This window comes from Condylostylus longicornis, unplaced genomic scaffold, assembly GCF_029603195.1.
Source record: "Condylostylus longicornis isolate FDR11 unplaced genomic scaffold, ASM2960319v2 ptg000010l, whole genome shotgun sequence".
Classification (NCBI taxonomy): domain Eukaryota; kingdom Metazoa; phylum Arthropoda; class Insecta; order Diptera; family Dolichopodidae; genus Condylostylus; species Condylostylus longicornis.
In genome coordinates, this window is record NW_026577979.1 from 13,015,058 (window position 1) to 13,037,677 (window position 22,620).

Here is a 22,620-nt window from a genome sequence, read left to right on the forward strand (position 1 = left end):
AAATTTTTTTTTATTGTAAAACAAAGTAAAATAAAAAAAGTCAAGATTTAATTTTTTTAAATAATATTTTGTCGCAAAAAAGTAAAGAAAAGTTGTAAAAGAAAAAAAAATATACAAGATAATCTGTTTTTTTTTTTTGAATTTATAAAATGAAAAAATAATTGGAATGAAAATAAATTGTTTATTAACTAAAATAAAATTATCGGAAAAAATTATATTTATAAAATAAAAAGTGCATATATGAGTAACATCAAGTTAGACTAAAAATCAAAGGAAGTGAAATAAAAATTAAAAATAATCATAGAATTGAATAAGAATTAAAAAAAAGGGAAAAATTAAACATTTTAAAAAATAAAGACATAAGTGCTACAGAAAATTTTTTTTATATTAAAAGTAGTATAAGAAAAAAATTTATGAAAAATTTAATTATTAAACTGAAATTTATGAATCATTATTAAAAATGTTATAAAATTAATGAAAATATAAGAGAATTTTATTTATATTGGAAGAATATTTAATTGTGTGTGCAATTTGAAGGAAAAATTTTTTAAATTCAAAATATTATACAAAAATATTAAAAAATAAAAGAACTGATAATAATTGCTTAGAAAAAAGCATATATAACAATAAAACAAAAAAAAAAATTAAAAAATTTTATAATTAAATTTTAATTGAAAAATACAAAATGTTTGCAGATTCATTCTTTGTTAAATTAATGATAAAAGAAGTAAAAAGTAATGATTTTCATAATACATTACTTGTATTTGTTACAATTTTATCAATAATAAGTTTAATACAATGGCTATTAAATACATATAAAGATATAAAATCATTACCGCCAGGACCATGGGGTTTTCCAATTGTTGGATATTTAACATTTATGGGACATGAAAAACATACACGTTTTATGGAATTAGCTAAAGAATATGGTACATTATTTTCGGCACGTTTAGGTAGTCAATTAACGGTTGTTATGAGTGATTATAAAATGATAAGAGAATGTTTTCGTCGTGATGAATTTACTGGAAGACCGGATACACCATTTATGCAAACATTAAATGGTTTTGGTGAGTTTCTTTTATTTAATTATTTTAAATTTCAAGTAAATTATTGCATTTTTGTATAAATTTATTTTAAAATGTGTTGAAAAAAAAAAATTCCAAATTTCATTAATTATTCAAAATTTCAGTAGAAAATTGCAATTTTAATTATTTTAATTTTTTTTTGTTTTCTTCTAATTTTTTAAATATAGGAATAATAAATAGTGAAGGAAAATTATGGAAGGATCAAAGAAGATTTTTGCATGAAAAATTACGTCAATTTGGTATGACGTATATGGGTTCTGGTAAACATTTAATGGAAAAACGTATTATGGTAAGTTGAAGGAAAAAAAATTATATATATTCTTTTTTAAAAATAATTTGTAAATAATAATTTAATTATTTATTAAATATTTTCATTTATTTATTGTTTAATTATAGACTGAAGTACATGAATATTTACATAATTTACAAATATCATGTAATGAACCAATTGATATGGGACCAGCAATATCAGTTGCTGTTAGTAATGTTATATGTAATATTATGATGTCAATACGTTTTTCAATTGATGATCCAAAATTTCGTCGTTTTAATTATTTAATTGAAGAAGGTATGCGTTTATTTGGTGAAATAACAACAGTTGATTATATACCAACAGTACAATATTTACCGGGTAATTTAAGTGCTAAAAATAAAATAGCTAAAAATCGTGAAGAAATGTTAGAATTTTATCAAGAAGTTATTGATGATCATAAAAAAACATTTGATCCAAATAATATTAGAGATTTAATTGATATGTATTTATCAGAAATTGAAAAAGCAAAATTAGAAGGACGTGATGAAGAATTATTTGATGGAAAAGATCATGGTAATTTTTTTTTTTATAATTTTTAGTTAATTGTGAATAATTAGGATTTTTTACAAAAAATTTTTTTTGTGGAATTTAATGAAATTTCTTTTATGAATAAAAAATTTAAAGTAAATAATTTAATCTCTTAAAAAAATTGTTTTTCATAATAAATAGTTTTTACAATTTAATTAAAGTTCTATTGCTGGAATAAGTTTGAATAATTAAAATTTTGAATTGTGATTTTTATAAGTTTGAACAATTAAACAACTAAATAAAATTAATCGGAATTTTCAAAAAATTAATCGGAATAATTTAAAATAATGCAATAATTTTGAAAAAATAAATAATGCTGTTGATCTTTTAGTCTTAGTTAATTAAAAATATCGACAATATTGATTATGTATAGTTTTAAAATTCAGTATAAATAAAAATTTAACTTATATTTATGGTTCTACTTGCAACTATGTATGTATATAATATAGAACCTACTATTATAAAATCAAATAAATTTTATTCCACTATAAAAAAATAAATATTAAAATAGTAGGATTTGAAATTTCCTTTTCGTTTATTTTTTATAATTTTTTACTTTATACTTTAATAAAATTGTATGTACATTATATTAAATAATTAATTATTTGTTTTCTCTTTATTTCTCTTTTAAAATATTTTACATCAACATCTTTAAATTTCAAATGGAATGAATACTATGTTATTTTGTAAATATTTAAATATTAAAATAGAACAACAAATAATGCAAGTTATTGCTGATTTATTTTCTGCTGGTATGGAAACAATTAAAACAACATTATTATGGATAAATGTATTTATGTTAAGAAATCCAGAAGAAATGCGTCGTGTACAAGAAGAATTAGACCAAGTTGTTGGACGTCATAGATTACCATCAATTGAAGATTTACAATTTTTACCAGTTACTGAAACAACAATATTAGAATCAATGAGAAGATCAAGTATTGTACCATTAGCAACAACACACTCACCTACAAGGTAATTTTTTTTTATTATATATTTTTTTTAAATTAATATTAATGACTGTTAGTAAAATAAATGAGAAAAGTGGTACATAAATATTAAAATTTATATATGAGTACTTAACAATTAGTGGATGATTATAATGCGATAATTTGCAATAACATGCATATTCAAAAAAAAAGAAGTGACAAACTTGATACAAAAATCGTAAAGTGCAAGAAATTTTAATAAAAAAAAAATAATTTAAATGAAACAATAAATAAATAAATTTTCAGCAACTATTCATTTTAAATATAGAGCTATTTTATACTGAATTCCAATTTAATGGAGAGAGTATAATTTCTTTTAAGAAAAAATTAATTGAATGGCTTAATATTAAAGTATGTGAAACGCTTTATGAATATTTTATGTAAGAAGAAATTCTTTAAAATTAAAACATAAATTCACAATATATCTTGCATTCACAAAAAAATGAATAAATAAATTTTATTCAATTTGAATTGTTTTAAAAGGCAAAATATATAAGAAAAACTATAAAAAAAACTATTAAAAGAAAAGTCATAAATTTTTTGTTTTTAAATATTTCGCGATTTTTAATTCTTTCCCTTATCGTTACGCGTACGCTATTGTAATTTAATTATATATATTAAAATATTTACATATCTACATACATATTTAACTTTTAAGTAATATAACACATTATTTTAGTACATCGTGAACTTAAATTATTTAATGAAATTTCGTAATAAAAGGTAAAGAAAACGAAACGAAAAATACGTTAAAAAAATAAAAGAAAAAAAAAATTTTTTTTAATTCAAAGTGAAATTTACTCTTTTATACGTTTTGTAATTACATACAGTTACAAACGTGTATTACAATGAAAGCATCTTAGTTATTATTATTAAATAATTACGCGTTGTACATTACCTACATACCCAAAAAATTAAAAAAAATTTTTTTTTGTCATTTTTATTGCGTATGTACTAAAAAAAAAACACAATTACAAAATATTGTCACAAATTGAATTGGCATTTTTGAAAGAAAAAGAGAGAATTACAAATTGTCAAATAATAATTTTCACAAGTATTGTCAAAATTATACTGACAATTTACTCGTCAACTTGATCGGAAATGTTTCAACTCTTAATAAATTGTAATATGAGAGGAAAGTTGTTGACTTCTTTATAATATTCAGTTGATTTTTTTAGAATTTTTAACATTTAAAATCAAGCATATTTAAAAAAAAAAATTATTTTAATAATGTATTAGACCCAAGATTTACAACAATTTTCTATATACAATAAAATATTGTTTGTGATATTAAAGATATTTTCGCATGCGTTTCATTCAAAATATTTTCATATGATTTCACATAAAAATGTTTTCATAACTTTATTATTTTGTACTTTCAAATGAAAGTGATATAAAATTATGTAAAATTTATAAAATTAAACTCTATTTTAACTATAATATAATAATGTAACAAATTTTATTTTACGACATCTACATACAATATTATAATAGCATAACATAAGCAAAATGAAAAAAGAGCATTAACTATTTTGATGATGTCATTTATGACAGAAATAAACAAAAAACATAAACACTATTATTTTTATAGCAAACTCGAGTAAATGATTTTTCTTTTTCTTCTTTTCATTATGTTTTTTCATTAAATTGACACTGATAGGCGAAATTTATGACGTATTAAAAATGTTATTATGTCACTTAAATAAAGTTCGTTCACCTCAATATGCGCGCGGTATATAGATAGATTATAATAATAAAAAAAAATATTACATAGAAATAAAAAAAATGTCAATTGCATGACAGGCGAACTGACATAATTTTTTTAATCTTATAAATTTTTTTTTATACTGATTGTACATATATAGTTTTCAAACTGTTTGGTTTCTTTTTAGTACAATAATAGTTAATTGTGCACAAAAATAAAAAAAAAGAAAATAAGAAATAAAAAAATTAATGAAATTTTCAAAAATTTTTGAAGGTTTTTTTATTTTGGCAAAAATTTATGTTTTTATTATTTATATTAAGTTTCTTTTTTGTAATTTTCTTAAATTTTAAAATATGCTTTGGATAAAAATGTCCGTAAATTTTTGTGCAAGATTCATTTTGATTGTTGTTTTTTTTTTTTATCTTATTACATAAGTTTAAAAACGCCAGACATAAATTAGTTTCATATTATTATGACTTTTACGATGGTGCGTTTATTTGTAGTGTTCGGTTTTTATTTTTCTTAATTTTTTTGATAGTTTTGATTTTCATTATGATTTTATTTTTTATATTATGTTCAATTCATTTTAATGGTTTGCTTTTTGCTGCTGCCATAGGTTTATAATAATAATAATATAGAGGCGTGTGATGAATATTATTATAAACAATAAATGAATGAGAGAACGCGCATTGAAAGAGTGACGATAACGATAATATACGACCGGTAATATTATTTATTATTATTGTTATTATAGGACGCCTGCAAATTTTAACTTTTTATTAATTTTCTTTTTACGTATTCTTTTTCATAAATTATATACGTCTATATATATATACATTATGTTATATGCTTACTTTTATAATTTTAAATGTATAAATATTAAATATGTATATATACATAATAAATTACATATTAAAGTAAGTTGTATATAATTTATACATAAATAAATGTCGGTAACTATAAATATATATGTATAAAACTAATAAAAGAGTTTAAGTTGCATTAACAAATCGTCTTTATTTATTTACATATAAAATATAATCATATATACAATTATGTATGTAACAATTGTACATAATATGTAAGTATATTTAAATGATATGTATTTTGCGCATGTTTATGCAAATAAAAATTATTTAAATGCCATATTTTAATCATAAAATTTCTTTAATAATTTTTTTAATTTGCCAACCTACATACTTTTGAAAACCAAAAATTTTGTGGTTGAAAATTCATACAACATGTATGACCAAATTTAAATTGTAGCTGTGTGTATGCAATTGTTATTGACAATAATTATTATTGTTATTATTGCAACTATTCGCAAAATTTAAATTATTTAAATTTTATTTTTCCATTTTATTTTTGTTTCGAGTATATAAATTAAATTTATCCATTTATTTTATATTATTGTTACATTAACTTTCTTGTTTAATTTTTTATTTTATTATTTTTTATTATTTTGATGAAACAAAACTGCTGAATATACACTTATAATTTTTTAAGCATAAAAATTGTAGTTAGCGTAACATTTATGAAATTTTTATAATCACGTGATTTTTGTATACAAACAATATTAAATGAAAGTCATAATTTTATTTAATTATTTTGTATTTATTAAATGAAATAATATTTATATTCAATATACATACAAAAACTTTTATACTTGATTGCCGAAAACCTGAATAAAGCATTTAAATTTTGAGTGTAAAATTAAACAGACTGTGTTTAATGATGTTCAATTTTAAAAATAATCACGAACAAATTGGACTGTATAGAATAGTAAATAAAATTTAAGTAAAGAATTGATAGCGTAATATACATAATTGGTTGACATTTCTTATTTTAAATTATACACAATTATATTTTTGCAATGATATATAAGAGTTATTGATTTTAATATACCATAAATTGACAAATAAATTTATTTTAACAAATTCTTCAATATCATAATATATGTATATGTTATACCAAAATAATTGTCAAATTTCGATATTTATTTGTTATACATAATGTGTAATTTCAATATATTTATTTAAAAAATATTCATTATTTAAAACTTCAATGTTTTAAGTATTTAAAGTAACTTTTATTTGACACTTTATGTTTACTTTTGTATATATTCATATAAACAATATAAGAAATAAATTTCAACATGTAAAATTAAACAATACATATATATATTTTTATATTCATATACACAACTCTTAGGTTACATGGTTATTTAGGGAAAATACTTAAAGTGTTATATTGTTAAACAAATTAGCAAAAAATTAATTTTGTAAACATAAATCTGTATGTGGATATTCCGCATATGTATATTTATTTTTCATATATAATATTCACATCTTATTTTAACATACATGTTATTATGCTTTGCATAATGAAAACAATATGAATATAATATTTTATTTTACTTTAATATTTTAATTATTGTGTGCACAAAAAATATGCACATGCATTGCATAATTCATAAACATATATGTAGTTTCAAAAATAATAAAACCTACCTACCTATCTATCTACCTATCTTTTGTTTTATACAGTTAATAATAAATGCAAATAATAATATGTAATTTTTGTGTAAATAATAGTTATTTAATATATGGAATAACAAAATTGTTATTATGCCCTATTATTGAAATTGACATTTTTAGTGTATGTTTAAAATTTTTCAAAAACTACCTTATTTACATTTTCTATTTGGATTTACATACATACATGTATAACATAATATAATATTTTTATTTTTTGTGTATAATTTATTTAAGATGACAAGACGCATTTTATTGTACAACGTAATAATTCTAATATATGAAATCAGTCAATGCGCTTATTTATATTTAAATGCAATTTGAAAATTAAAGATAACAGTGAGTGCTTATAGTATATAGTGTACATACAATTTAAATTTTACTATATTGTCTTTAAGTGACGCATATAAAATGTAAAGTATACTGTTATGTTCGGAACATCAACTTTTCATGTTCCAATTCTTTTATTGTTATATTAATGGAAATTTTTTAATTTAAATTAAATTTATCGTCTTAAATCAAAATTTGTAAATAATAAATAAATTTTATTATTATTGGTAAAAACATTTCTCAAATATTTTCATCAATTAAATTAGCAAGTCATAATTTTATTAAAACAATTATGATTATTTATTTCAAAAGTGGCATTACAATTATAGAAGCAATAGAAATAATAATTAAATAAAAATGATAATAAAATAATTTTAGAATCAAAAAATACATTTTAGGGGGTATGATTATTTTGTGAAAAAAAGATAATATGAACACTCTATGTATAAAAAATCTCTTTCTTCTTCATAATATAAGTCAATCAAGACATAAAAATGTCAAATTAAAATAATCTTTTAATGTTCACAAAAAAAAAAAAAAATAAAGGGGTTGAGATTTTCATCTAATAAATTAAATAAAATACACACTTCTTAATTATTTTTATTATCACTTTACAATTTAATTATTATAAGAAAAAGAAATGAAAACCATTTAAGCGTATACATTACAAAAAGAAGACAAAAAGTGTCTACATGTATTGATTCGTACGCTGTCGTACAGGATGACAAGAAAGACAAAAATTTATTTATTTCCCTCCAATTTTCGTTTAATTTTTTTTTCTAATTTTTAATAAATTAAATATACATATGTATGAAAAGTTTATTACGTATTAATCTGAATGATCTCTTGTCCATTATTAATTATAAAATGGAATAAAAAAAGATCAATTCCACATTATTAATTTTTTATTCTTTCCGTTTTTCATTTTTTTTCTTTACACATATCGTATTATTAAATTATTAGAACGCGTATTAACGCGAAATTTAAAGTCACGTTTCTCTTCTTTTTTTTCCAATTCATTTTGTTGTAGCGTTTTGTATTTTTTTTTTTTGTTTCTTTTATAATCTTAAAGAAAACGTTATGCATTGTGTATGGTGTGTAAAAAAAAAAAACTATAAACTACAATTACAAATATACAATATGGTGTTATCAGCTCCGCGTACTCTTTAATAAAAAAAAAAAATCAAAAAGCAAAGGAAGAAGAAAAATGAAAATTAAACAAAAAGCTGATGATTTTTCAATTATCTGTAATTAATTACAAATATATGGGTCAAATTGATTAAAAAACAATAAAACAAAACAATAAAAATGCTTTTTTCACATTTTTATAATAAATTTTTTCCATAAAGATCTATCTCTTCATTATTACAATATGGTTGAATTTTAATTGACGTATGCATTAAAACAATGTCGTGATTAACATAATTTATAATTTAATATTTATGTACACTACTTACTCACATATATACGCATATATATTTAAATACTTAAATACAATAAAATTATTTATTTACTACAATTTTACATTTAATAATATGTACAAATTATATTAAATATTTACTTTATATTTTATAAATTTTTTTTTACAGAGATGTTGAATTGAATGGTTATAGAATTCCAGCTGGTTCACATGTTATACCATTAATTAATAGTGTTCATATGGATCCAAATTTATGGGATAAACCAGAAGAATTCAATCCAAGACGTTTTTTAAATAATGAAGGTAAAGTACGTAAACCAGAATATTTTATACCATTTGGTGTTGGACGTCGTATGTGTTTAGGTGATGTTTTAGCACGTATGGAATTATTTTTATTTTTTGCATCATTTATGCACACATTTCATATGAGTTTACCAGATGGTCAACCATTACCAAGTTTAAAAGGTAATGTTGGTGTTACAATAACACCAGAATCATTTAAAGTATGTTTATCACCTAGACCATTACAATTATCAAATACAGATTCAACGCCATTAAGAAATTTCGGCTCAAATTGAAAATTCGAAAGAAAAAATTTAATTATTGAAAATAAGAAATTTTTTCAATAAAAAAAAGGATAATTTAATAAAGTATGAAATAAAATGGAAGACGTTATTAAAGCATTATACATATATATATATAAAATATATATAGAAACGAAAAAAAAATTATAAGAAAAGAAACAAACAAATTTTAATTTAAAAAAGACAAAAAAAATAAAATGCAAAAAAAAATTTTTTAAAATAATAAAATAGAATAATAAAATGTCAATAATAGAGCAGTCTATTAGAAGTCAAAGGAAAGTCTAAAATGACAATATTTCAAAAACTAATAATTATTATAAAAGTAAGGAAAAAAATAACATCAGAAAAAAAAATCCAAACAAACAGAAAGGACATCTTAAAGAGAAAGAATTTAAAAATGATGAAAGAGTACGATTATACGAAAGAGAAGATGAAGAAGAGACAGAGTGGCCGAAGTGGTGAGCGAAGATGTTAAAAATATTCAAAGTATAAAAAATTTTTAAATGAATATTTTTCTAATGGATTTAAAAACAAAGAGATAATTTTTGAGCCTATTTATACGTACGTATATGAAATAGTAAGGCAAGCTGTTATACATTTATAACAGTATAAAATATCTCTTCTTTAAATGAAGTAAACTGTATAAATAAAGAAAAAAAGACGTTAAAATTAAATGACAAATTGTCAAAAAATAAAGTTTGTTAGTCCAATCAATGGACACAAATTAAAGTTTACTTCAAGAGCACGGTTTTGTTCCTAGAAACCTAAATTTTTTTCTTTTTAATTATAAAGTAATTATTAATAATATATAATTATGTTCTAAATATTTTTATATTATTATATAATTTAATTATGAATATTATTATTTTAATTATTAAAATTTTGTTTGTTTTGTTTTGCTTTATAATTAATTTTTTTTTTTTACTCAAAATTTTCTCTTTTATTTACAAGAGAAAGTATGTATACTAAAAAGAGAAAAGAATAAAAAACAATAATATTATATATATATATATATATATATATATAAAATATATTGTATTATATATGTATGAATAATATATATACGATATATATATATATATATATATATTGTGTTCAGAAATTATAATTGATAAAATATTACAAAAATAATATTTTGAAAAACAAGAAAATTTTAAAAATATTAATAAGTATTATAAAACATGTGTTTGTAATAATATTAAAAATATTTTACAATAGAACAACAAAATGACAAGTGTTATACGAATATAACAGTTTTCATTGTATTCTTTTAAAAATTATAAATCAAAGAAATCAATCACCGTATTACAGTCATGAATACGAACATTTAAAAAACTATACATTTAATACGTACAATAAAATTTGTACGTAATAATTAAGTAAATTCGTTAATGAATATTAGAACTTTTCATTTAGATACAAAAACAAAGCTATAAATTTTAACTAGCTTGTGAAACCAAAAACAAGAAAAGTAAAAAAAATATCAGAGTAATTAGAAAATAAATTATTAATTTTTACCGAATTTGCTTAAACATCAAATACAATAATCAAAATAAAAAAAAAGACAATAATGAAAACTTTTTGTTAAAGGCGGACCTTTAACATTAACTTTTGTTTTCAATATCTACATTAAATACACTGAAATTTATTCTTCTTTATAATGCCAAGTGTTCAAATAAATGTATGCGTTACAACATCAAATATATGTTAATATATAAGTAAAAGTTATATATTATATATAAAACTATAAAAAAAGCAAAAAAAAAGAATAATATTAAAAAAGAAATAAAAAATAATTCCACCCCGCGCTGTGTTCATCAATATTTGTAAACAAAAAAAAAGCAAATATATAACATATTTATATAAAATAAAATAAAAAAAAATTCGTATATGTATATATTTATATATGTACATATATATATATATATATATATATATATATATATATATACATATATATATTCAAAAAATTTTTCTATTAAATGAAGAATATATGAATATTTCATTAATTTCTTAATTTTTAAGAAGGATTACATTAATATTTATGTTTATTATTAAAAAATTAAAAAAGAAATTTAATTAAATTATAAAAATTGGCTTTTTTGAAATAAAAACAAAACATACACTTTTAAAATGTTAAACTCATTGTGTATTTTTTAAACTTTATTATAAAAATTAAAACATATATGAATTTATTTTACCATATTACAACGCAACAAATGTCAAATAATAAGCCTCCAACAGTAATTATTTTAACTTAACGAAAGTTAACGAAATTTCAAATTCAATAATATTGTTAATGGCAACCTTTGTAATATTAGACAATAAAACACAAATCTGGGGGGTAACTTTCGAATTACTTTCAAATTTATTTAATTTATAAAAAAATTCATTAAATGTGAAATAAATATTTTGGTATTTTATTGTAATATAAATTCATAGGTTAATAATTATTACTTTAAACAAATTAACATTAATACTATTAAGAAAACACTTAAATGGACTTGTAGTCTTTATATGTACGTAGTTTTCACGAATAAACTGAAGTTTTAAAAAGCAAACTAAAGAGCAATAAAATAAATTCACATTGTAAGAATCAAATGCCAATTTTTATAATATAAGAAATTAAAAATTCGAACAAAAATAACATTCATTAATAATCAACAAAATAAGAAAAGTTATTAGAAATATAAGATTTATGTAATAAAAACAAATATATGTATATATATACATATATATATATATTTCTATATATATATAGAAATATATAAATTAATTAATTTAATAAAACTTATAAATAATGTATAAAAAAATATTTTTTTTTTAATTGTTACAAATTTTACGTATTTTATGTAATTAAATGTTATTTACGTTGAAGAAAAAATTAATAATGAATAAAATGAGTTTTATTTATTTAAAAAAATTCAATTCTTTTTTCTTATTTAACATCAGTCTACGTTTTCTTGTTTCCTTATTCTTTCTTTATGTTAAGACCACGTAAAGAAATTTTACCACGTGTTACGTCATATATTTGATATTGACACGTACATATATGTGTATCTATGTTCAAAAGTACTAAGTATCGAGAATGTATTAAATATGACATCTGTAAGAACATTATTTTAATGCTTTAAGATGTTTTTAGAGTGGGTCTCTGAAGGGACTCAGGTTCAAACTCCGGGCAGGTTGCTTTAAAATTATATTCATATAACAATTATATTCATAAATTATATACATAAATTACATATTATATTGCAAGAAATTTTTCATATATCCATAATATTCGATATTGAAAACAAAGAAAAATAAACAATAAATATTTCGACAATAGTTTATGGTTAAGTTTCAGCGAAGTATAATTAGTATAATAAAGAGAAGTAATATATGAAAATTTAAAATTTATATAATTAATTATTGAACTACAAAAAAAATTTGAAAAAATTTGAAAATACTTTATTCACAAATTAATTCCTTTTGCTACATATACATTAAAAATGACAAATGACAATGTGATTATTTATTTTAAAATTACGGAAATTTAAAATTATAATTTTACAATAATCACCTATTAATCTTTTATTTCGCGAAAAATAAATGTATGATTTGGTGGGGTTAAGGTGATTCCACATTCACCTTCGAAATTAATGTTTTCAAATGGTGGCAAACTTAAATTAAAATTTCTTAATATACTTCCAGCATATAAAAGCAAGATCATACGAGCCAGTTCATCTCCCAAACACATTCGTTTACCTACAAAATAAAAACAAATCAAATGATATGTTTTTCATAAGAAAATTTTGAAATTTTGAATTAATTTCTAGAACGTATTTCACTTCACCTGTTTGAAATGGAATAAAATTTTGCGAACTAATATAATGACCTTCTTCATTAATAAATCTATATGGATTAAATGTTTCTGGATCATTCCAAATTTTTTCATTCATATGGACAGCCCATTGCAATGGAATTATCATTGAATTTTGTTTTATTTTAAGATTACCTTGTATAATAGTATCCTATTACGAATAAATTTGTAATCAATTTAAATTTTTTTTTTAAATTCGAATCTTACGTACTCTAATAGTTCCATGTGGTATACCAAGTGGTACAACTGATCGAATACGTTGTGTTTCCGATATACATGCTCTCAAAAATGGTATATTTTCTAATTTTTGAATGTCAAGGCAATCACATTTATCTAAATACATCAGTTTCTATAAATAATTGAAGAAAAATAATATTTAACTGAAATTTTTTAGTAAACGAAATGCATATGATTTATAATTCTAAACTAACTGATCTTAGAATTGTCTGGTAATTTTGATATTTTGCCATATATAATAGAAACCATCGTAATGTTGTTAAAGTTGTATCAACACCAGCGCCAAATAAATCAGCTAATAAATGTCTTAATTGTTCTGATGAACAAAATTTTGTTCTTTCATCATTATTTAATTCTCTTTTATGTTTCTCTTTAAGAAATAAATCTAAAATACATAAATTATTTAAATCTTCAATGTTGTCATTCATTTCGTTTGTTTGATTGTTAGTTTGTTGGTATTGAAATTGTTGTTGTTGCTGTTGTTCATCAAAATTTTGAAATTTTTTCAAACGATTTTCAATGATCTCATCATATATGAGATGAGTTTTCCTTTTACCATCTAAAAGGAATTTTATAATCTTTTGGTTTCCTGGAAGAAATCTGTAAAAAAATAAGGCAAAAAAAAAGGTAATAAGAATTTTTTTTTTGGCATTTTTGAATAAACAGCATTAAAAATATAATGAAGGATATAGGGAATTAAAAATACAAAATATAGTAACAATAAATTATATACAAATGTGGTTGTATGCATAGAAATGTAAGTGTATTGTATTTACTGATAATACGAGGTATTGCCAACATTTTTGAATTGAAAAATATTTTTTTTAATTAAATACCTTAAGTGTCAACTCCGAATTCGGACATTAAAGTTATTTAATCAAAATACAAAAAATAAATTTTGAGAGAGGAGGAAAAATTTTTGAATTAACATGTTTTCTAATTAAAAATTCATATTTTTCTATTCTGATTCAGAAATTGAGCCTTTTTTTAAATTCTAAATAGATTTTACAACATTGGTGTATAATTATTGTCACTTCACGTTCGTAAAATTGATAATATTCTAGTTTGAATTAATTTTAGATAAAATTAAAATTTCTTAGAAACACCAATTTAAGCAACTTGTTATAAAATTAGAAGCATTTCTTTTGAAAAGAATTAAATTTTTTTGATATTTAATTAATTAATTTAAAACTTAATTTAAAATTTAAATGAAAAATTTCATTATTAATTCGCATTCAGTTTCGAATCATGCAATTTAATGCAAAATTTCAAAAACTTATAAATTATTAAAAGAAAATCGTTGTAAATACATCTGGTAACTCTACATAATATGTGTATATTTAATTTATGCAATACATTGTATATATTTGTGTATGTTTAAAAAGAAAAATGTTTTTCTTTTTAATTTTTATTTAATTATTCAAAGAATTTCATTTATTCACCTTAATATGGGTAAGAAATTTACAACACCGGACACTCCAATATACTTAACGCCTTCTTCCTGCAAATATTGTAAATATTTCCAGGTCGAATCATCTTTTGAATATATTCTACCGAAAACTAAATCATTAAGAATATTTCCCACAGTGTGATGAAGTGAATCCATTGGATTGATTTCAAGATTTTTAAAGGAATCATTTCTTAAAGTCTTTTTTTTTTCATTGTTGTTTTGCGGTAGTATTGTTGTTGTTTTATGATGATGGTATGTTATCGGCAAATTTTTGATATTTAAAGAACATTTTTAGAGCGCAGAATTTTATTATTGTCGTTATTGTTGTTGTTTTTGAATATTTCATTGTGTTGTGTTGTTGATAAAATAAAAACGAAAAGAACCAAAAAAAAAATTTTTTAAGAATAAAAAAGAACAGAAAATAAAGTCAAAATTTAAAATAATAATAAGAAAACAAAAAAAGAAGAATAATAACAATAAAATGAAGAAGAAGTACAACAAAAGAAGCGAATCACTTTCAATTTTTAAGGTATTCTCATTCATAAAAATGAATCATCGTTATCTTGATATCTCCGATATATTATACTAAATGCTAATAGCATAAAAATAAAAAATAAAAAAATTAGAGGAAAATACAGATAAAAAAATTTACCTTCAATTATGTCTAAATATTCACATATATACATGCACAGAGCACGTATGCCAAATTTGTATACCCAAAATAATATACAGATGGGTTCAGGAATTTTGGTGAATATTTTACAAAAACAATTTATTGGCCATATAAAACAATTATAATTTTTAATATTATTGACTATTATTACTATTATGTTTTCCGATTTTCTAGCAATACTCATTTCTTAGACCTCTAATTGAAAAAATTTCTTTTTATATTTTCCATACTACAATTTTAAAAGCGAATCGCTTTTTGAAATGTGAAAATTATATTTTTTGAAATTGATAGATTTATTTTGAACTACAAGTATTTTTTTGGTTGTAGAATATTTGAAAAGGCATAATCCAGTCGGAAAACCTCTGTATTTAAAATATTTGCTTTATCAAATTTTATTTAACAAAAAATTATTTGATATTTTTAATACATACCGTATGGCAATACTTTTCTTATTAAAGGAATAATAGAGTATATATGGAAGTATTTGATGAAAGAAGAGAAAAATAATTAAAAATTGTAAATTTTTAAGAAAGAGACAAAAAATATTTCTTTTGAATGAATGAATAGTATTGCCAATAATTCACAATGTTAAAATAAAATAAACTTTTTTATTTTCAGCTTGTTTATAACTTTTTGCAGTTTATTACTTTATTATAATAATTTGCCATTTAATTTAAACGATTTTTTCACATTTTTTAATATTCCTTCTTACTTTGTAATTTCATTTGAAAAACATATAGATTTTTACAGTCCTATATTTTCATAAATTCTCGCATATTATTGCAATGACTTGAAATATTTCTAAACAAATTCTAAAATATCACAAAAATATATGTAGAATTTTTTAAGTATTATAGAGATACAAAAGCAAAAAAGGAAATAAGTATATGAGAAACACCAAGAAGGATTCTTAAGGGCATTATTTTGCACGAACGTTATGGGTGAACAGTATACATATGTGATTCTCATTATTATTCATCACAAATCAAATGAAATTTTATTTGCGTTAGGCTTGATTTTATGGTTATTTTTTAACTTGTATTTATAGTAATGTATGTATATAGTAGAAAAAACTATACCTTTAAAAGTGGTTTGTCTTTTATATTCCAATTTTATATTATATTAGAGGGCATTTGGATAGTAAAAAATATTTGTATTTCTTTCTTTTTATTTTATTTGAAATTTGAAATTTTTTTTTGTTTTTTTTTTTATTTTGCATTCAAACGATTATTTATTTATTTATGAGTTCAGAAATCCGGTGAATTTTGAAATTTTTAACTTGAAAATTTTTCACGGACAAAAATGTGACTTCTTAGAAACCAGAAAACAAAAAAAATATAACAAAAAAAGTGTAAAAGTGCAAAAACCGAAAAAAATACAAGAAAATTAAACAAAGAAAAAAAATTTTTTTTTCCTTTTTAATTTTTTTTAATTTTTTTTTTTACCTAAGCATGATCGTTATAATGTTATTTCGCAGTTATTTATGATGTTTTTTACCTTTAAGAACTTCACTCTGGCACTTTTGATCAGTTAAGAATATTTTAATGTTTGCCCGTTCGATTGTGTTTTTTTTTAGCATATTGCAATGTTTATTAATATTTTGTATAACATATTCGTATTAATATATATATATGATATATTTGTATATTATGTACATGCATATATATACGTATACAAATATTATATTGAAAGTGAGTTCAAAATTCTTTAATCGTCACACTTGACTACATTATTATTTCAGGATAAAATAAAAAGAAAAAAATCATGCATACCAACTATCTGTTTGCACTTGAAATTTTAAAATGCTCGTTTCCGGAATAGCATGTTGTAGTATTAATATATATATGTTATTTATATATACATGTGCTTTTTATATATATATAAGAATGTACATATATTGTGCTTATTGTATTTATAAGTTATATTTTATTGTATTTTTTTAATTTATAATTGATCTTGAACTTTAAAAATTATGCAAAAAACTGATCCGATCAGATGTAAGATCAAAGTGTTATTGGTTTAAATGAGTTTATTGTATAGAATACAAAATTTAAGAAAAAATTTAGGTCGGAAAAATTGAAAAATTTTTTAAAAATTCTTCCTTTTATAAGGTGTAAACTCTTGTTAGTCAAGTTATATTGGTATTTTTCCATATAAAATTAACAACTACATTTAGTATTTAAAATTTAAATAATATTTTATCTTTATATAATTAAGAAAAATATAATCTACATAATAGATTGAATGAACTTCTAAATATTAAATTTTGGTAGGTTTTCTAATATTTTTCAATTATTTTTTTTTCTTGAAATCTTTTTGTACTTCTGATAACAAAGAGTAATTAGTATGGCTAGTAAAAATTTACGAAAGATTGCAGCGTGAGTAATTCTTAGTCTTCTTTTATTATTATTATATTTATTTTTCAATTTTTCAGCATGTATAAATTACCTGAATAAATTCGGTAACTCCATTTTCAATGCGTTTTATTAAAAAATTTCTATTTGATCCAAATTTAATCATTCCTAAATGTTTAAGCCATTCAATTGATAATTTTCTTTGATCCTTCCAAAGTAATCCCTCAGCACAAATTAAACCTTTAAATATTTTTAAATTTAGATTTCATATAATATTAAAACTATTAAAATTTATTATAAAACATAAACTTAAAGTTTCTCACTTAAATCTTTTGATTTTTTTTTTGAATATTTTGCTTTAACTAGTTACGTTGTATGCTAATACTTATATAACAAATTAGAAAATAAAAACTTACCATAGCCTCCCATTATACCATGAGTTAAAGCTAACGGTGCTCGAGCTGTAAATTCTTCTCTTTTTAATATATCACGAATTAAATTGGCATCAGATAAGACGATTGTATTAATTGATCCAAGTTTTATTTCATAAATTGGTCCATAACGTTTTGATAAATTTGTTAATGTTTTATATGGTACTTTCGGATCAAGAAATGGTAAATAACCAATAATTGGTAAACTAAAAATTGGTCCTGGAAGATTTGTCCTTTTGAAATATTTCCATAGAAATATTATTAAAATTGTTAAAATTATTAACTGAAAGATAAATTTTGTTTAAATAAAAATTTGGATATGTACGTTTTGTTTTAAGCACGTTTCAAAATTTGGATATGTGTTACATATAAATGATTTTGAATTATTTAAAAATTTATTATTTGATTTACAACTTATTCACTTCTTGAGTTGCATTTGTATTTTAGCGAATCTAAGGACAATAAACATTTATATTAAAAATATCAAATAATTTATTTTTAAATAATTAACAAATTTACCTATAAAACTATAAGTTATTTATATGTGAATATCTGAATTCAAATGAAGCAAAAAGATTTTTACTAGCTGGTATTTTTAGATTTTCATTAGATTTATGCAATTTAAAAGTAACTTTATTAGCATTTTATAATTTTTTCATTAAATAATTATAGTTAAAATAAAAGATAAAAATACTTATATTCGAGATAAAGAAGTGAATATTGGCATATTGTTAACAAAAAATTTATAATTTAATTCAATTTATAAGCCACTAATTCTCCGGTTTTATTCTATACGTGCAGTAAACTTAGTATGAGCAACTTAACAGTATTTTAAGCTTCATCAAAAAAAATTACGAATATTAGAATATTTAAGAATTATAAATCTCCTCTGATATTTATTCACTGTTAATTGTTCTTCGTCTATTTACATCAAAATTAAAAAGCAAAAGTATTTAAAAACTATTCATAGGAAATTTTATAATTTTAAATATGTGTGAAGAAATTTTGGATTCGATGCAGTTTAGCTTTCAAAATAATTGCTTATTCAAGTTAGCGAACTGGCGAAATAGAAAATGGCAAAATTCTAGCTAATTTTAATATTAAATTTGTCAATAAATTTAAGTTCGTGCTCCATATACATAATAACTACACACATAATATTTTAGAACTTTATGCTCAACTACTTTTTATTGTATCAAATAACTCAGTAAATTGTTTTTTCCTCTAAACAAAATGTAAAGACATATAATGCTAATTTTTATTTAAGTGGTAGATTTTTTAATAGTATTGCCATATAGAGCAAAATTGAGCAATAAATTAAAAGAAGATTTAAGTAATCCAGAAGTTTTAACATAAATAAAATATGTATACTCCATGGTTTCGGAATTCTTATTTCTATAATTAACATTTTAATTAAATAATTAAACTTTTGCTAGTTTCAATACAGATTGGTAAAATAGTTGAATAATAATGTAACACTGTTACAATTAAAAAGTTGATATTTCAAAATGATTTCTCAACTTCCCACTTTGAATTTTTAGTATTTTCAACATTTTTGTTCTTATTTCAACTTGTTGTAATAAATGATTTTGACAAGAAATTTATTTATACTTTTTAGTTGGCAACACCTTCATAATTTTTTTTTGTTCAGTTTCTCCATAATAACATTGAATTTAAATTTATATTCTTAAACCATTATCTTAATTGACTGTCAGTTAAAGCTTATTATTAATTATATTTTATAAAATATATATATTTAAAAAATCATCTGTATAATTATATTATTAACTCACCATTAATATGTCCATTTTTATATGAGAGTAAATTTTGCCTTACGCAAAATATAATGAAAAAAAAAAACAATAAAAATAAGCGGTTAAGGGAACAAAACAATCCATCAAACAAAATGTCAAAATTCATACTAATCGAAAAATGAGAGAAGAGAATAAAAGGTCTCCACTAAAGGAAAAAAACTGAAAACAAACCTATATTTGTATAAAATCATTATATATGTATATACATAGAACTTAAACGAATTTGTAAATTCTTAACACACACATTGACAATTTTTCGAATCTCTGCTCTTAATAAAATTTGAATGAGTTTCGAGTTGTCCCTTTTATATTTAAACACCCAAAAATTTAAGAATTTTCCTTAAATTTATGCAAGTATATTCATAATTATTTAACGTTTATAATGCACGTTTAGATTTTATAATGCATTTGTGTTATAGATATCAACCATTATACAAAACACAAAAAAAATTAAAAGAAGGAGTTTTACAAAAAAACTGTTTTTGTTTTTTTTTGTTAAAGATATACTAAGCCTATTAGTATGTGTATTAGAATGTGTATGTGAAAATCACTTATAAATTCCATAATATATAGCAATACTGTATTGACTTCAAAACTGCAATTATTTCGTATTAATATAAAATTCCGCTTATGTATAACAATTATTGGGTAGGTAGAAATACAAGATTACTGCACTTTTGGAATCAAGATATTTCTTTCATTCCGATGTCCGAGAATTTATTTTATTTTTTTCATTATATTACCTGATTTTTCAATTTTACTCCGTAATATCCTATAATTGCCTGGGAATTATTAATAAACATTTTATTTCAATATAATTTTGTAGACTTTTTAATATCCAGAATTTTTTGAAAATCAGAATGATAATATGCTTTGATTGAAATTCAAAAGTTCGTTCTCATTCATTCTCGTAAATATTTATAAAGAATCAACAAAACAAAAAAAAACTCTGGAATATTTTTTATAACGACTTTAAAGCTACAAACACTCACTATATACGTAATAAAAAACGAAACAATAATAAAATAAAAAAAAAAGTTTTTTTTTTCATGAAATAAAAAGCGAAAAAAACATGATAAAAAATTATTATTCAAACGCCATTTGGCTTTTAAAATTTGCTGTCTTAGCATTTTGAGTCTGTAAAAAGGTAAAACAAAAAAACAAAACAATTTTTTTTTTGAATCTTTAATTTATATTTTTGTAAAATTGTTTTTGTTTTTAATTTAGAATATAGAATGAAAGGAAATTTTGACAATTAATGACCCGTCGACATAATTGGATATTGTCAGCAGGGTGCTTGCACTTGATTTTTATTATGATAAAGTAAAATAATCAGATCAAGAAAAGTTATCATATTTGGTTTGTGAGTACATGTGCTCTCATATATGTACAACCGGTCAAAAATTAATTGCATTTGGATAATTTTAAAAATTCAAGCTCATTTCATCAAAACTGAATTTGAAAATAAATTCAAAATCTAATTCGAAATTTTGTTTATATATTCGAAACGATTTGAAAGAAATGACAAAAACACCATAAACTCGTACAACAATAATAAGAATTTCTGTCAATTTTCCACTAATAGTCGTCTCTTTAGGAGTATTGTTCGAGACTAAGAGTATTCGAATAATTTTTACAAATCTCATGAAGTTTCGGTAAATTTTCAAATAAAAAGACAACAATAAATTATTTCGAAAGGGCAAATAAAAATAAAATTTACTCAAATTTTCTAAAAATACAATTTCAAAAGTCTAACATATAAATGAGAAAACTCCAGTCAGAAATTTCGAGAAACAAAAAAAATTGTCGTGTCGGACAAAACAAAAATATCTCAAAAGAATAATTTTTTTGTTTTAAGTGCAAAAATATAAAAGATAGATTTATATCTTTTTAAATTCCTTTCTTAGTATTTACTTACCAATATGTACGTTCATTGTATGTACATGAACACTGTGTAGTTTATATGTATATATGTACGTACATTTATATTGAGAAACTTTACAGAATATATAAACGGTTAGGTTAGTTATGATGAAAGTGAATGTCAGTCAAAGGACGTTTAGGTACAAAAATAATAATAATACTTTCGTTTTTGAATTTTTAAGAATGTTATGAAAATTTGTGTTTGAAAGTGTTCATTTTTAATGTTATAGAATTGATGTATGATTTAATAACGATTTGATGAGTTTTTCTTTCATTTTATTCATTTTATATTCAATATAAAATATATTGAAAATAATTTTTATTTTATTTTAGATTGATAAATGGACTGCAAAGTTTCAATAAGCGAAAGCAAGAATGATGGTTT

At 20.9% G+C, this 22,620-nt stretch overlaps 2 protein-coding genes across 2 annotated transcripts; one reads left to right on the plus strand and one right to left on the minus strand.

The window, feature by feature from the left end:
- The first annotated feature begins 604 nt into the window (after window positions 1-604).
- On the plus strand, window positions 605-9,562 carry LOC129619180 (cytochrome P450 18a1). The gene is made up of 5 exons (XM_055534310.1): window positions 605-1,067; window positions 1,253-1,374; window positions 1,482-1,911; window positions 2,637-2,901; window positions 9,074-9,562. Exons 1-5 carry the CDS (start codon window positions 686-688, stop codon window positions 9,480-9,482), a joined length of 1,608 nt encoding a protein of 535 aa, XP_055390285.1. The 5' UTR covers window positions 605-685; the 3' UTR covers window positions 9,483-9,562.
- A 3,506-nt stretch (window positions 9,563-13,068) lies between these two features.
- On the minus strand, window positions 13,069-22,318 carry LOC129618913 (cytochrome P450 306a1; the record flags this gene model as incomplete). Its single annotated transcript, XM_055533943.1, has 8 exons — window positions 13,069-13,238; window positions 13,327-13,504; window positions 13,565-13,702; window positions 13,785-14,190; window positions 15,033-15,238; window positions 18,162-18,307; window positions 18,484-18,728; window positions 22,296-22,318. Coding segments are annotated over 8 exons (1,512 nt in total), but the record flags the coding sequence as incomplete, so codon positions are not given.
- Window positions 22,319-22,620: the final 302 nt, after the last annotated feature.